This window comes from Rhagoletis pomonella, unplaced genomic scaffold (genome assembly GCF_013731165.1).
Source record: "Rhagoletis pomonella isolate Grant_MI unplaced genomic scaffold, Rhpom_1.0 Rhpom_scaffold_00003, whole genome shotgun sequence".
NCBI classification, from domain to species: domain Eukaryota; kingdom Metazoa; phylum Arthropoda; class Insecta; order Diptera; family Tephritidae; genus Rhagoletis; species Rhagoletis pomonella.
In genome coordinates, this window is record NW_023458557.1 from 83,738,959 (window position 1) to 83,756,825 (window position 17,867).

Genomic DNA, 17,867 nt, shown 5'->3' on the forward strand with positions numbered 1-17,867 from the left:
CATCTGGCATAAAAATCGTTATAACTCGGCCAAATATGGACCGATTGTGGCGATATAGGTATCGATGGAAAGTGCATCGCTTAGTGGTGTTTTCTAGCCTAACGCAGAACTGCTATTTCAGAAAAACCATACCCGAGCATCCCTTTGTCGGAAAACTACATAGACGCGGGGCTTTTTTTCTTTTAAAGGAAGCTATAGGACACTGCGCCGACCTATGCAATTTCATTTGGCATCATCCCTAATAAAATCGGTTCAGATCTGGATGAGTAATGGAGATGTTTCACGCTATTTTCAATACTCTTTTCTTGTACCGTTAACTGGTAACTTCCTTGTAGACTTACTAAACAAAATCTAAATTTTCTAAAGCCTCAAATAGTACCTAACTTTTTTATTTAGAAACATTTGTAAAATTTAAGCTTGCGATTTAAGAAGTCACCGATTTTCGCGCTCAAGACGACAAACGCAAATACACCCTGTGGCTTAGATGTAAGCAGCAACGTCCTAGTAACTTCGCTAAAACTCCACCAAACGAGTGGTAAAATTTATTGGGAAATATTTCAAGGTAGCGCTCTTACTTGCATATCAGGTATTGCTGTGTTTAACATTTGAGGTGATGCTTGATTATGGGCGTTTTTTGTCAAACGGGAAGGAAGCTGAGATCGCTGCTATTGCATTTGAATAAACTTAAGAAAATGTCGTCGCCTTATCGATCGCTTGCGAAGAAACTCACCTTAGTTGCATTCGTAAACTGCGCGCATATTTTATCACCGTTAACTAATTAGTTAGATGACATTAATTCAAAGAAATAATAAAACAGCTTTTTTTATGCATAGATATATTTTTAAATTGTGGAATTATGTAGTAATTCTATAGAGTTGAGTAATCAGCGCGCCCTGATCGCCAAAATAGTAAGCGGCATTTTTTTTTTTAATATTTTTTGTTAATGCAGAGGTGCTCCCAGAGCATTTGGATGAATTTCAGCTTCGGAAAAAAAAAACTTTGAAAAAATGTCGTTTACGTTTTTTTGCGGTTAGGGCTCGATATCGTTTACAATGTATTTACACGTATATATGCATGTTAATTAATGGTTCTGGCATCTTATTTAGTAGATTTTTACTTTCAAGCGAATTTATTTTGTTATTAGCCTTCTTCCTTACACTGTTACGTATGTATGTATATAAGTATCTACCCTTCCTCTAAAAGACCAAACCCAAAGCACACATTTTATATCCTTTTGCAGTTTAATTATTGACGTTTAACTTTATTCTCCTTTTTTTTCTTTTCTTTTTATAAAACAAAAAATAAATAAAAATAAAAACAAATATTATCTTGGCGTTAAACATAATCCAACTCAATGTTACATATTTATGATGTCGTGCGTAACATAATCGTTGCTGTTGATGTTGCTGTTGCTGTTACATACACTCTGTTGTTGCTCTGTTGATGTTGATGTTGGTGTTGGTATTGGTATTTTTGATTTTGTACGCCCAACACAACATTAAAAACAAAACAACATTTAAAAAAAAAAACACTTGCGTTGCCGAACATGAACATACACACAAAAAAAAATCGTTTAATTCTACCACAAATGTATCAACGAAAAATATGTTATTACACAATATCTACCGCCAAAAAAAAAAAACAAACTATGAAATGTTATCACTTTTGCAAAATTTGAAACTACTAAAAAAGGTCCACAAATTTCAGCAGATATTATCAATGCGCAGTATACCGTCGAAACGCTGGTTATGGCCGTCTTAGCTGGCTCAATTTTCTCCCTTCTAGTGGGCTTCTTTACAGGCTACTTCTGTGGCCGTCGCTGTCATAAAGATGAGGATGACAATCTGCCATATCCCGATACGGAGTATGAGTACTTTGAACAGCGTCAAAATATTAATCGGTAATTTGCTGACAGTTGCTTGTAGAACTCTATTAAAACAAAGCTATTTTTAACTAAATATAAGTACAGTAACTCACAGTAATATTCGTAATTTAGTTTTTTCACAGTATACATATTTTTCGTTAATTTTCATTTAAAATATAGCTCATTCTATAACGAAAACCATATAAATCAATCTTGCAAACTTTGTACAAAATTTACTAAAAATAATAAAACTTCCAAAAATTTGCATCAAAATTTCAAACTTTTTAATCAGAATTTTTTGTAAAGAACTGTAATTATTTTAAACGGTAGTAATTTTTATGTCCACTACTGTACTAAAAAAAAAAAAGTAAAAAAATGCAAGCAAAAGTTGTACCGTTGATTTTTTACATGTCTTTTGTGGAAGCTGTAGCGAATTTTCTTCCATATATAAATAGATTCTAAATCTAAGAAATCAACGGTAATTTTTAGCTTCTTGAATTTCGCTCTTTATTACACCGGCACTTTATATAACTGTAAATTTTCTAAAAACTCCGACTAAAATGTTTGAAAATTTGATGAAAATTTTTTGAAGTTTGATTAATTCTAGTGAATTTTGAACAAAGTTTGAATGAGTTGTAAAAATAAAAATTTACGAAAAAGATTTATGATGGAAAACATTTTGAATACTATAAAAAAAACTAAGTTATGAATACTTCTGGGGGTGACTGTATATGCATTAGACCGTCCCACCTTACCAGCAAACAAAAATAAGTCCGCCGTTCACCCTAAAGTCTACTTTTTTTTTTGCAATGCAGTTTGGAATTTTTTTACCGAGCTTTTTTAATTATTAAATAATTTAAATTCATCAAAACACTTCTTTCCCAGCAGTTTAATAATTTTTGGCTAGCTTTAATTTACTGACATTAGGGTCATATGAAAAGAGACTTTTTTTTTGCTTAATTGTAAGGTGGTGCGGTCTAATGTACCGATGTACATATATGTATGTAAGTATATTAACCTTCTTTCCGTTTTACCTTCTTTGCTCAGCATTCAAGCCGAGCCCAAGCTGCTACCTCAAGTGGAGGAGGTGACGTACGCCGAACCGGTGCTGTTGCCACAGCCGCCACCACAAAATAAAATCCAACACTCGCCGAAAAATACGCTACGTAAGCCCATGCATCATCATGGACCCAACTCAGAAACGCTCTTCCAGTTCCAGCCTGATGGCTATAATACTCAACAGACATATCGCGGTCGCGACAATTTTGGCACGCTGCGATCGCATCAGGTGATGGTAAGTGTTCGTTGGATGATGGCATATCTAGCTTAAAAAAAAAAAATTAAATTAACTTTTAAATAGAAAAAATATACACATCCACAGTGGTGGGCACAAAAATTAGGAAACCTATGAATTTTAACTTTTATTTAGCTATTTTTAATCTAGTTGGGAAGTGTCACATTGCGTATGCATATGAATGCATACACATGTATATATGTATGTATGTAGTTGGTCAAACCGCATCGGCGCTATGAGGCACAGAAAAGGTTTTTAAATCAAATTTCGTCACCTCTTTTTTTTAAGCTTTATCTTCAAAATATTGCGGCTTATAATTAAAATCAACTACATACACCACTTTGAAACCATGTGCGAGCCTATAAAAATTTATGTTCTAAATTTTGCTCTATTAAATTAAACTTTTGGTGCTTTCTTTATAAAACAAAAAAAATATAAAACCACTGCACGATGTTTCAAAATAATTAAGTCGAATAAATTAATTTTTTTAGAGAAAAGTAATTTCTGAATTTCTTATGGAAAATTTATTTTAATATCTGAAAGAAAAATATGCTAGTCAAAATAAAATTTAAATTTTTACTAAAGAAATTTTTGGGCGGTCGCAATTTGTATGATCACCACTCTTCTCATAAAAATAAAACAATTTCAAGAAAAAATCACAAACCTTGAAATTAGGAAAAGGAAAGCAGGCCAATAATGTTGCTTTTTTTACAAGAAATAGTTTTTCCAAACCCTGACTTGGGCTATAAGAAGTTCTAGAAATTATTTAAAGTATTTGAAAATAGAAAGAGCTTAAAGTGCTAGGCACTCCATTTTTATGACCGCCATTGTACGCATAAAAAATAAATATTGAAGGAAAAATCACAAACTTTGAAAAAAGAAACAAAGAGCGAAGCAATAATGTTGCATTTTTTATAAGAAACACTTTTTGCAAACAACTCGGATTATAAAAAGTTCTAGAAATTTTACACAAAATTTTGAAATAGAAAGAGCTAAAAGACATAGCCATTTAATTTTTCATACAAAAATTTTTTTTTGGCGTAGCTTTGTTGATCGCTACTGTAGGTATACAAAAAGCTAAAAAAAAATGCAAGAATAATATATTATCTCTGTAATAAGGGGAGAAGAACAAACCAAACTCATAGTTTTTTTTAAATTAATTTTCTCAAATAAATGAGATTTGGACTTGAGAAAATTTAAAAATCTCTCATAACATTTCAAAAAACATACATATACAAAATACTAAAATATTGCAAAAAGGCGAAAAGAACGAAGTAAACGCTTGACGTTTAATTTTAAAATTTACTCACAAAATCACACACACATTTACATTTTCAATTTCAAGCAACAACAATTTTGAACAATTTAGTTTTTTCTAAATGCCGCAAAACTTCAAAAAAAAATCATGGCCGACGAATTGAGAGAACGGTTCTACCTTACTATGATTTTTATCATGACAAATACGATTAGGACTTCAAAAAAATTTGCAATTTTTCACTAAATACATTTGTAAATGGAAATAGCTAAAAAGCAGATGACATTAATTTTGCATAAAACATTTTTTGGGCGGTAGTAATTTTTATGTCCGCCACTGTATTTCCACAAAAAAAAAAATAAAAAAAAAAGCCAGGAAAATGTGCAATATTTGAAAAAACACAAACTAAGCGCATTATTTTTAAATGAATTTTCTCAAGCAAAAACGATTTTTTTTTTCCAAAATATTTGAACGTAAAAATAGCGTAAATATTTCATTTTCTAAATAGTTTTGTGTATCCTAATTTTTATGACCGCCACTGTGCTCCTATAAACATATACATGTATTTATATTAACAAAAAATAAAGTCGTATTTTTTCCTTATAAAATACAAAATAAATTCATCTATTATTCAGGGTGATAATTATCGTCGGGGCGATGGCTTTTCGACAACTCGCAGCGTCAAGAAGGTAAGTTTTTTTTTGATGATTTGAAAAATGTCATAAGCCTTATGTACTTGTATTGACATATCTATTGATGTTTCACGGCAAATTTGCTATAACAAAATATGATTAAAACTCATTTGAATTTAAATTGAATGTTTAGTAGGTGAACTTGTACGTACGCTTGCTCACTTTCTCAGTCGTCTACGATTGGTGTATTTTTTTTTTTTTTTTATTAAACGTATAGATGATCCTTGAAAATTCAAAAAAAAAATTAACAAACTGTGTAACTTTTCCCCAAAGTAGTAAATAAATGTATATAGCGATGTAAAGTATGTATGTTCGTTTATTTATGTATGTATGTTTATGTTTGTGAATGACTACTAAAATACTAACAAAAAAAAACTTTAGTTTTAATGCTACCAACCAATCTATGTATAATAAACTAATAATTATCAAAAACTAAGTAGTGACCGCTTTAAATGTTGCATACACAATTGTTTACTTATAATTCTCTTTGGATCTTTTTTTTTTTCGTTTACTTATCATTCTAATTTTAGCTGCACGCTTCAACACGAACAAATCCTTCCATTTATTTTAGCTATAAGTTAACTTAATATTAAAATGAGGTATTCATTGGCTTATTGATTTATATAAATAGGCTACATAGATGGTAATATTTTTATACGAATTCTAAATTTTTTTGAAGTATTGCTTTATTTACCTTAGACGCAATTACCTTAGACATGGCAGCTCCCCGGTTAGACAAGTCGCCAGTTGTTCTCATGCAGCAACTGTTCACCAACAGGGTGGCGAGTTCGGAGCTAGAGGTGTTGTAATTCGGAGGACAGTTAGCAGGCGTACCCAAGATTGGGGAGTCCTTTCTCTGTTTCGATTGAATAAAATAATTAACCAAGTATTTCAGCGCATGAGGACGGTGTTGGTTGAGAGTATGTGCCACCACGTAATCAACACGACAAGACTCTCCCTTTGAAGCTTTGTCAGGGAAGGTGGTAGTCCTGGAAATAATGGTTGCGCAAAACGACAATATTATGAAATGCGTTAGCTAAGCAAGGACTAGAATGCAGAAACGTTCCCTTTCCAGGGTTGAGTGTAACATCAAACACATTTTGTGTATTTTCTAGAGATAATCAGTATGAAAAGTTCAGTTTGTATGGGAGGTGTTACGCTCCTTGATGTATCAAAATTACATACAGTGTCAGCTAAAACGTTTACTCGCACGCCTTAAATTAAAAGTCATATTATTTAAAAGTAATTAAATATTGACACGGAATATTTTTCTACAAAATTCTTCACGCAGATTTGTATTAAGTTCGTCATGTACATTAAGAACGAATTTCGAGCGTGCCACTAAAAAATTGTAAAATTGGAATTTTTGTTTCGCAAATCATCGTCATCTCATAATCAGTATAATTTTTTTTTGCATTTGGTGGCACGCTAGTTTTATCACTCTAGATTTGTTCGTTTTGGCGAGAAGGACATTTTCACCGTTTAATGTTGATATTTTGAAGTAGCTTAAACTTAAAAAATCGTTGAATTTCTAAAGTTACAAAATTTGTTTTTTTTTTTGGTGGCACACTCTTGAAACTACACAAATATGCTGTATTTGATGCCAACTATCATTGCCCTTAATATGAACTTTCTATTTGAAAACTTCCCAAAGTTATTAAAAAAAAAAAATCCATTACGATTTTTTCGAGGGTGAACGAAACAAATTTTATTTTCGCCTAAATAAACGTTTTAAGGCTAAAATTGTTCAAATACTTGATTAATTTTTTATTGTACTTGTTTCTGGAACTCCATTAATGGAAATAAATGCAAGCAGGATGCTTTAGCGTTTTTTTTTTCTGCCGGAAGAAGGGAGTGACACTAAAAACAACTCGCGAGAGTTTTGCTGCTATGCTATGTACATATACGAGTTACTACCACTGACTTAGGGCCGATTTTTCAGTGCACGCTCAAATCTGACTGTGGTTTAATCTTAGTTTAAACGCTCGAGCTTTAGTTTCACTTCCTCAAACAGAATAATTTTTTTTTTATTATATTTCTATTTGAACAAATATTTACAACTACAATAAGTTTCTAATTAATAAATAATTATATGTAATAAGAAAAATAAATTTAAATAAGTTTTAAGTTCTGTACATAACAAAGTATGCGTATAAGACAAACTCATTAAACATCGAAATTTGTAAATAACTATACTTTTCTGTAAATCATTTTCGTCAGTACGAAAATGAAGTGTAAGCTTAAGGCTCAGTTATGCAAATTTAATGTTGCCATTGCATATACAAACTTCGCTTTTGAAACGTATGTATCTATGTATGTCGATATGTTCCCCAACAACAATTGCACATATTTCTCCGCTCCTATTTCTCCCTCTCTAACGCGCTCATTATTCAAACGAATATCTCTTATATTTAAAAATCAAAATTCAAGCTTTAAAGTAAAGTTATGACTAACTATTAGTTGGCTAACCTCTAAACACTTATACATACACAAAGTTCATTGAATATAATCATTATGTGGCATTGCTTAAGTCAAAGTAAAATTAAGCTTGCATAACTGAGCGTATAGGCTTAAATTATAGTATGTGTAAGATCAACTACATTAATTCCATTTAAAAGGGGACTCATTACATAGTTTTTCTTCTGTACCGTCTAGCTCATCAAAAATGTGTAAATTTACAAACCCAATCATTCATAAATTGTCATAAATACCCGTAAATTATTGGTTAAGCAAAGAAAAAAAAAGCAAATACACCAATCATATGACTCTCGGCTTAAATTCTTTTCAATTTGGCTGCAATAATAATAAAAAGTTTATTTTCGATTTCGTAGTTAAATTGTAATTCAAATGATTCTTGCGTTAACGCTCTTCTTCTACTATAATTCTGTTCTTCTCTCTATCTTTCTTTCTACTACATTCTCACTACATTTTTGACGAAACAATATTTGTTCACACTCGATACACTCGGAAAAAAAATCAAACACCCTACAAATCATACAAAAACAAAACAAAATTCTATCTATCTTTTCTCTCTTCTTCCCTTTCTCCATTAGGTTTACCTTTGAGACGGGAGTGGGGCGGCTGATACCAGTCAGGGATTAATTACCCAAAATATGGTAAATACTTTTATTTAAGCCTAGCTTTGCTACTCTTAAGGTCAAATGAAACAAAATGCAATAGGGAAACAAGGAAAGAAGTTAGCTAAATAAATGAAAAAACAGGATTGTTTTCGGCAAATGTCGAAACTTTTTACCCTTCTCGCTGTATCAAAAAAATGTAAATAAAGTTATGGATTGAGTTTTATCTATTGCTTACGTTATTAAGACATTTAAGTTTTGTGTAATAACTAGGTAAAAATAAATTTTTTAGAGGGTGAAACTAATTTGAAAATGAAAAATAAATAGATGCGTACCTTCTTCTCAAATTTGTCAGCTGCTGCTGCTAAAGTAATCTGTAATTAAAAAAAAAAACTTTGTGAAACTAAGCTTATAAGAGAAATTAAAAAAAAATAAAAAAAATTTAAGTTTTTCAAATTTTTTTAATGAATTTTAATGAATTTAAATAATCGAAGCCAAACAATTTTTTGTAAAAAAAAAAATAAAATCGAAGTTTATAAAATATAGAAAAAAACTACCACTTCAAACTTTGCTTTCTTAAAAATTTCACAAAAGTAAAAAGGAATTTTAACTAAAATCATTTTCTTAAGAATGCTTATTTTTGAAAAAAGCGTAGATTTATAAATCTAAAATCTTGATTTTGTTAAATTTCGAACAGCTAAAGACAAACAACAAAAACGTCGGCGGGCTTCAAAAAGCCATTTTTTTAATAAATATATACATTCATGGTTAAAAATAAAAACAGAAAAGCTTTAAAGTTTTCAAAAATTTTAAATTTAGTTTACATTTTACTAAGTCAAAATGGGAGCTTTTAAAACATACATCATTTTAAATTGTATTAAGTAAACTTGAAAGTTTTCATAAATTTTTAATTTAATTCACATTTTACGAGTCAACAGAGGAGCTTTTAAAAATTTTCGTCATATTAAATTGCAATTACTTAAAAAAAAACATGCTCCAAAATTTGCCATAAATTGTACAAATTTTACAATTCAATTTAAATTTTCAAAATTATAAATAACTAAAATTGTAAAATAAAAATTTTGAAATTATTAAAAAAAAGCATATTACTCCTTCAAGTTGTATATAAATATCAAATAAATTTCATAAATTTTCAAAACTTTTAAATTGAATTTTAATTTTCAAAAAAAAATTGTGTTATTTTTTCAGATAGTTGGTCATAAATTTAAATTTTCAACAAATCATAAAGAACTAAAATAAAATTTAATTTTTGAAATTATAAAAACAAAAACGCCCTTCAAGCAGATACGTATGTAAAAATTTTCAAAACTTTCATATAGAATTTAAATTTTCAAAACTTTCAATGAACGCAAATTTCAGAGTTAAAACAAACAAATTTTAAAACTAAATTAAATTTTAAAAATCTTATGCATGTACATATATTTAAAACAAAAAATATTTGAATTAAAAGATAATAATTAAAAAAAATTGTCATTACTCTTTAAAATGTCATTTAAATTTTGAGGAATTAAAACAAACATTTGAAATTTTAACGAAACTTAAAATTTAATTTTTGAAAATATAAAACAATTGCCACGTTACACCTTCAAGTTTTACATAAATTAAAAAAAAAAAACACATAAATTTTTAAAACTTTTAAATTGAATTTAAATTTTCAAAAATTTTATTGAATTTAAATTTTATTGTAACTACACAAAAAAATTAAATTTGAAAAATTAGCTTTAAAAAAGATTTACCACATTGTTTAGGCATATTTTGTATCAAAGTTTGAGTTTTTATTAATGCAACGTGAAGGGTAAAAGATCACAAAAATATTTTGTAAAAGTTTTTTAGCATAATTAGCCTGAGGATTAACAGTTCGAGCTCTAAGTAAAATTTATGTAAATAATAAGTTATGAAAAAACTTTGAAAATTTTCGTACTAGTCAGCTTCGTTATATTCTAGTTTTACCATTTCTGCATTATCAATCAAAGTTTTTCATATTCGAAAAATTATTTAAGCACCGATAGAAAAAAATACCCACACCACTTTATTCAAAAAAAAAAAAAATAGAAACAAAGCACTCATCTTCATTCACATTATACCTTAGTTTTAGAAAATTTAGCAATGCCATAACACTTTTTTCACAATTTTCGTTAATCACTAGCGAATGCTGTTATCATATTTTGCAAAATATATTAACACAAAAAAATAAATAATTCTTAAAAAATAGAGGAATGAAATTTATTCTATGCAGCATAAAAAGGAAAAAAAAACCACAAATATTACCACATACATACATACATATAATCAAAAACTAGCCAATGACCAGTCAAAATCTACAATCTTTAAAATCTACAAAAATTACACAAAAGAAAGATATATGTATATATATGTACATACGTACAAGTAGTACATGTGTGCGTACGCAATATGGCATTCGGTTGCCAAAATCAGTCCAGTTGAATATGTAGTCAGCCAACCCCATCGCCCAACTCTGCACTCTGCATCAACATCAACACTCCTTACTACTTCATATTCAGTCCGTATTGTTGGTTGTCGTTGTTGTTCATGGATATTTTTGCCATCGTACATATCTATCACAGTAGTGCAAGCAAATGAATGATTAGAAGAATGCATAACTGAATCGTAAGAAAAAAAGAGAAAAAAAAACACGCATACTGCATACGAGTATGTATGTATGTAGAGCTTCCTAATCCTCACAATCAGCCATTTCCGCATACATAACTAAATAAGTAACTAAAAGAAAAATACAAAATTTACTTAATTTATTTAATTGGCTTTCCCTGAGTAATCCTTGAACTTCTCTGCCAAAATACTATATTCCCAAATGCATATCTCGGTGCATATGTTTGTATGTGCTCTCACTTGTAGTCGTTTTTTACTTTAGTTAATGTTGAATGCTTTGTTGAAAATTTTCACACTATTATTGAATTAAAATATTATAGAATCATAGTTGCAATATTTTAAAATACAATTTTATAGATGATAGAGGCGAAAATAATAGATCGTAAATGCACACTGAAATAAGTATTGAAATATGCGAGTTTTTATGCACTGAAAAAATGGATGCTTAGAGAAAGTTGTTAATTCTTTTACAGGCTAAAAATAATAATAATATAAAACAAAAAAGAGAACCTTTCAATATAAAATATCAATAATAAGATAATAAACGTTCAGTGCCTGTGAGGGAAATCTATTGATAAGCTTTTAAAAAAAGAGTCCCTCTGCTGTGCTTAGTCAGAAAATATTCCTATATAGTTATTTCAAGAGTTAATTGGATACGACCCTGCTAATCGTTGCTCAAAAAAACTATCATCGGCGACCGACGTAAATGTGGTAAATAAGAGTCTTAGGCCCCTATTATGAGTTGCATTCGATTTTCGACTGTGGTCGAAAGTGCTGAGCGAACGAATTTTCATTTGGTATTATGGCGCTCATTCGATGAAGAATAGCGCTATTGTGAATTTCGCTCGTTTAGGTTGTTCACAATAGTATATTTTTCACCGCTGAGAAGCTTTGTTTACAAATCGAGCAAACTAAATATTGTGCTTATACATATTTATGTAAATTTGTTCTAATTAAAATGAAGTAAAAAAGAAAGCAAGTTTATAAAAACGTGGTAAAATGAGTACAACGAGTTCTGGTTCAACGATTCGTCAGAGGATGAGAGCTAAGTAAACTGGCCAGGAGTAGCAAATGTTTAAGAGAGTTTAAGTTTGTTAGTCTTTCGAATATATTTTGATATAAAATATATTTAAGAAATTTGTCTACAGATTCATTAAAAAGTTCCGACCATCTAAAGAGGCGTTTGTGAGCCAAATTTATTTAAAATATTTTAAAACTATCAACAGCGCTACGATTTTGTTCTCAGAGATCGTGCCAACAGAGTATTGGGATTTTCTTTCACAAGTAAAACCAGCCTTTCGAGCTTGTGTTTAGTATTCAAGATGTTAGAACTGCATGAAATTAATAAAAATTGTTTAAAATTAATGTCTAGCCGCCAAAATGTAAGAAAACATATACAAAATCATACATTTTCCACAATTTTCTAACACTTCGCTACACCATCGAAAGCAAAATTCTGTTCGACAGAAAATTCGATACTCAACGAAAATTTCGACACGCTTGCATAGCTCATAATACGAATTTCACTTTCGATCTTCGATCTTCGATAGCCAGCGAAGATCGAAAATCGAATGCAGCTCATAATAAGGGCCTTAATGTCAAAACCTCGAACGGGCGAATAGTTTTTTTTTTGAGCTTTTTTTGATGCAAAAAAGCACACTAGATGTCACCACCCAATGCCTATGTAGAAGAATTGTTCGCTGATTCTTAAAATCTAATTGATTGTTTGTCTATAGATCGATTTTCTTCATTAGTAGCTTAATTTTTTTGTAACAAGTTTAACACAAATAAAAAAAATTAATATATTTTCTCAGCTAAAGCTTGAACTTTTTTAATTTTTTCATAAAAAATGAAATAATAAAATCTGGAACGATTTATTAATTTCTCCGAAATCATCAGGCCAATCGAACAGTGATATACAGTGACTCAAACAAATGACCTTCTTCAAATATTCGTAATGTTATTCGAGATAATTTTTTTGTTATTTTTATATAAAAATATCGTCTAAGCTTTAACTAAAACCGTGTAAATCACAATTTCAAACTTTATACAAAATCTAGGAAAATTCAACAAATTTTCATAAAATTTCAACTTTTTATTCTGAATTTTTAGAAAATTTTTGCAAAGTATGCAGTTTAGAAAAGTATGCAGTTTTATAGCCCAAACAATTTGAGTCTAACGAAGTGCAGGTTTTAAACGACTAAAAAATCGCGTTGATTTTTGAGAATTTTTTTTGGAGGCTACTTTTTCGGGTTTTTTTAATATAAAAAGCGCAATTTACAAAAATTTGCGTTGATATTTTGAAATTTTGTTGCTGACGGTCTACTGCATTTTATTTCATAAGAAATTCATACTTATATGAAATAAAGTGCAAAAATCCGTCACCAAAAAAAAATTCTCAAAAATCAACTCTATTTTTTAGCCGTTTGAAACTTGCACTTTATTAGACTAAAATTGTCTGGGCTATAAAACTGCATACTTTTCTAAACTGCATACTGTGCAAAAATTTTCTAAAAATTCAGAATAAAAAGTTTAAATTTTGATGAAAATGTGTTGAATTTTCCTAGATTTTGTATAAAGTTTGAAATTGTGATTTACACGGTTTTGGTTAAAGCTTAGACGATATTTTTATTTAAAAATAACAAAAAAATTTATCTCGAAAAACATTACGAATATTTGAAGAAAATCTAAACGTGGTCATTTGTTTGAGTCACTGTATATAGGTTTATAGAGAATTTCGTTAGCTTTAATAATATATGTACGTGATGAGAGGGAACCACTTTTTTAAGCTGATTTAGGGTAAATTTAAAATATTTCGAAAACTAAATTTTTGGAATCAACGAGCGAACAAAAAACACAAATTTGTGATCCAGTGTAATCTATTCAGCTATAACTATACATGATTCTAAATGAAACAAATTTTCAGAATGGGGAGCTTCAGTTAACAGAGAAAAGGTGAAACTACACAGTCCAGTCTATAAGTGAATTTCCAAGCTCGCAATTAAACTGAATTCCAGAAGGGCGTTGTCCTCTGATGGCTGTTAATTACTAAGCAGACAGATGGGCAACAAAATTTCAAAAAAAAACATTTTTTTTTTTGGCTTCTTTGTTTACTGGGTCAGTCATTTCATTCTATGTTCTTCAAACATATCAAAATGAAACTACTCAAATGTGTGGTAGATGCAATGTGGTAAAAGTCCGAGCACTGGTTATACCATCATTATTTTGTTGAAATCCCTCCAAGTTTCTTTAAAAGTTTTGTGCTGCGATTGCATAGTTTATCAGGAGTTGTCCCACTGTCAAGGAACTGCGAGTATCTGCAGTTTTTTATAAATATAAAATAAAAAGGAGAATTCGTATGAACTTCCTGGGCCCAAAGCGCCTTATTTTAATTTTTTCTGTGATAGCAAAATAAAGTTACTATAAAAGTATTGTCAGAGCTTTAACTATGTTCATATAAATTACAGTCTCAAACCTTATTCTTTTCAAAATTTTTTCCTTTTAAATTTGAAATCTTTAAGGCAGAGTCACACGATTCGGCATTTATACAAATTTTCCCAATTACAAATGTTTACAAATTTTTTAATAGAAGCTTACTGTCTTGTACAGATGGTGTGACTGCAAAAAAAAAAAATGTCATCCCAATTTTTATATTTTGTACCCATAGCCAATACAAAAAGTTTTCGAATGTGTACAAATGTACCAATCGTGTGACACGGCCTTTAGATCATTAGAGAGTGCAAGTTTCAAGCGACTAAAAAAATCGCGCTGATTTTTAATACTTTTTTTATGGTGACGGATTTTCGCTCTGTTTTCCACGTATGCATGAATTTCTTACGAAATCAAATGCGGTAAATCGTTCGCTGCAAAATGTCAAAAAATCAACGCTAGTTTTTGTTAATTGCTCTTGTTATCTAAAAAACCAACGCAAAAGCCATCACCAAAAAAAAAAACATTCAAAATCAACGCGATTTTTTGGCTCGTTAGAGCTTGCACTTCACTGGACTAAAATGCTATGGGATATAAAATTGCATACCCAAAAATGTTCTAAATATTCAGATTAAAAAGTTGAATTTGTGATGAAAATTTTTTGAATTTTTCTGAATTCTGTATAACATTTGATTCTGTGATTTATATGGTTTGGTTAAAAAGCTTGGACAATATTTTTATGAAAAATAGCAAAAAAGTAAAAATAACTCGATAAACATAAAAATTAAAAAGAAAAATTAATCAACACGTGATCACTTGCTTGAGTCAGTGTATGTCAAATGTTTTCAAACCCATGTAGCGACCTCTTAGAGTAATTAAACAACTTGGAAAATTTCGAGGCTGGTTTTATGTATTTTACTCGTAGAATAGGTGGTCCAAAAAAAAATTCAGATATTGATATTTTTAGGACTAGCCTACTATATATGGGTGATTCCATACAAAATTTACAGCTTAATATTTTTTTTTTTGTGTGAAATAGCGAAAAAAGAAGACACCAATTTTTTTATTTCAACATTCGAAAATCTCGAAATAATTTCCGAAATTTTGAATTCACAAAGAAGTACTTTTTTGGAATTTTTTGCAGTGCCAACTATTTGTCGGAGAATATCAGTTAGGTAATCGATTGCTTCTTGCAATCTAAATAGTTGTCAAACTTTACGAAAGACTCTTTAAAAATTTGAGAATGGAATATAAAATAGGGAAGAACTCACAAAGTAGAATTTTTCGCAGTTAATAAACGATAAAGAATACAAAAAAAAAAATATTTCAGACTTAAAAAAATATTGATGTGATAATTTTGTATGGAATGACACATAAGTTTTGATTATTTTACACATTTTTTCGTCAAAGGCATATTCTTGCACATATGCTAACATCGACCAAAAATAAGGTCATAACGTTGAGGCAGCCAGGCCCATATATATGTATGTAAGGAAACCAAAGTTAAAACCACTCTAAAGTTTCTACTACACTACAAAAAAAAAAGTTATCGAATAAATTTCTAGTTCGTAAGTAGTTTGCACTTATAATTAGAAATACTCAGCAACTTCAACGTTTGCATTTGCGTAATCGATTTACATACATCAATAGTGAAATACTTTGCATTGCCAAATAAACAAACACACACATATTTACATAAACACCTTCACACATTTTCACTCGCTCAACAAAATAGTTGAAAACATGTTAAATACAACAAAAGAAACTTTTTTCTTTTAAAATTTCAAATCAAATTTTTACCGCCCCCCCCCCACCCAGGCTGTAAACACAAATACACGTAACAGAAGTCTTGGTCGTTTAAGAAGGCAGCCGCCCCGTCATGGTATTGGTAAGTTCTCAAAAAAACCGCTTTAAATAGTACCTATTCATAATTCTTGTTAAATTTCCTTAAAAACTTGTATACAATACGTTACAGATGCTATGCAACTACTAATTACTAATTACTTAAGTATTTAGTGTTAAAACTATGTCACTTAAAAATCACAAGTTATTGAAGAATTCTCAGTTTAAATTAAAACATTACTTGCCCGAAGTTACATAAGTAATGCATTCGCATTTTCACTTCATTTATTACTACATATTACTAACTAACTACTATTACACTGCTATCATCTTCATTATCACCAAATACAAACAACAATAATTTGCACGGAACCAACCACACAGACAGTCAAATACGCAATACCTTTCCATTTACATATATTTCGGTTTGGTAGAATTGCGTAAAAATTTTATTTTTCCATTCGTATTTAAATATGATTTCCGTGATATTTTCTCATGCTGTGACTAGTAAAATCCTTTAAACAAAATGTCGCTTGTCGCCTATGAAAAGCTGCGAGAATATTTATTGGAATTAAATTCATAAGTAGCGTAGTTAATATACCCTTCCTCCGCTATTCGATTTGCATGTTGCAGCGAGCATGAAATGCTTTGTAATTTTAATCGTATAATTTAAATATGGCTTCATACCCAAACGAATGGAGTAGTGCTGGTTGCAACATGCTTGTATCGTAAAGTTTACTGTTAACTGTAACCCACAACCTTTTAGAATTGGATAAACGTGTCATTTGAAGAGGGAATAATACTCGTATAAAAACCAATAATCGTCATACTAACTGCATACATACAGTCAGCGTCAAAAATATGAATACCATGACGTTTTGGCCATTTTTTTTTTTATTTATAATTTCCATACCAATTTTTTTATATTTTCTTATAAAAAGATAGTCTTTCATATATAACTCGGGAAAATGCAAGAAATACCACAAAATTTTCATCAAAGTTTTCAACTTTTCAATTCGATTTCTTTAGTATGCAGTTTTGTAGCCTATTAAATTTTAGTATGATTAGGTACAAGTTTCAATTCTCTAAAAATTACCGTATATTTTTGAGAATTTTTTTTCGAGGTTGTTTCGCATTTTCTACCACATAACGCATGAACAAAACCTATTTTTATATGGATGAAAATGCGCAACACCCGCGACAAAAAAAAATCTCAAAATTTAACGGCAACTTTTAAAGACTTGAAACTTCCATCTTGTCCACTAAAATTTAATGGGCTACAAAACTTTCTCTAAGAAATCCAATTGAAAAGATAAAAATTTTTATGAAATTTTTTTGGTATTTCTCGAATTTTCGCCGAGTTTTTCGCTGTAGAATAAACTATATTTTTATTTGAAAAAATTTACAAAAATTGGTATGGAAAATATAAATAAAGAAAATCGTTAGGGTATTCATATTTTTGACGCTGACTGTATGTATCACATTATATATAAAATATTTGTTTAACAATAAAAAGAAACAACGAATCATGTTGCTAAAATCGTTGAAACTTTTTTGCTCTGTTCTGCATATGCATTTGTTAACTAAAGGTAACCTTTCAAAAATTATGCCTAAGACAAATACTTCAGATCCAGCGGTAACAATTTCTCAACCTTCGGTTTACCACAACTCGGTCACAGAGCTCGCATTTGTGGGGCAACAAAACATTCGCAAACCCTCTCGCCCGGTGTGCGAAGCCGGATTAACGTGTAGACTAAGATTCAGC

The 17,867-nt window shown here is 29.9% G+C and overlaps 2 protein-coding genes across 3 annotated transcripts in view; one reads left to right on the forward strand and one right to left on the reverse strand.

Annotated features, from left to right (window-relative positions):
• LOC118735696 (semaphorin-1A) overlaps positions 1–17,867 on the forward strand; it is a 620,249-nt gene that overhangs the window by 599,237 nt on the left and 3,145 nt on the right. Inside the window, 4 exon segments of the mRNA XM_036465613.1 lie at positions 1,693–1,900; positions 2,912–3,158; positions 5,049–5,102; positions 16,079–16,148. Of these exon segments, the coding sequence (XP_036321506.1) occupies positions 1,693–1,900; positions 2,912–3,158; positions 5,049–5,102; positions 16,079–16,148 (579 nt within the window).
• LOC118735698 (cytohesin-1) overlaps positions 3,099–17,867 on the reverse strand; it is a 146,529-nt gene continuing 131,760 nt past the window's right edge. Inside the window, exons 7-8 of one of the 2 annotated variants that reach the window (XM_036465617.1) lie at positions 8,518–8,556; positions 3,099–3,185 (exon numbers count right to left, since the gene is read on the reverse strand). In XM_036465617.1, coding sequence (XP_036321510.1) covers positions 8,547–8,556 — 10 coding nt within the window. In that variant the 3' untranslated portion in view covers positions 3,099–3,185; positions 8,518–8,546. The remainder of the gene's footprint in view (positions 3,186–8,517; positions 8,557–17,867) is intronic. The other variant, XM_036465616.1, reaches the window with a different exon arrangement.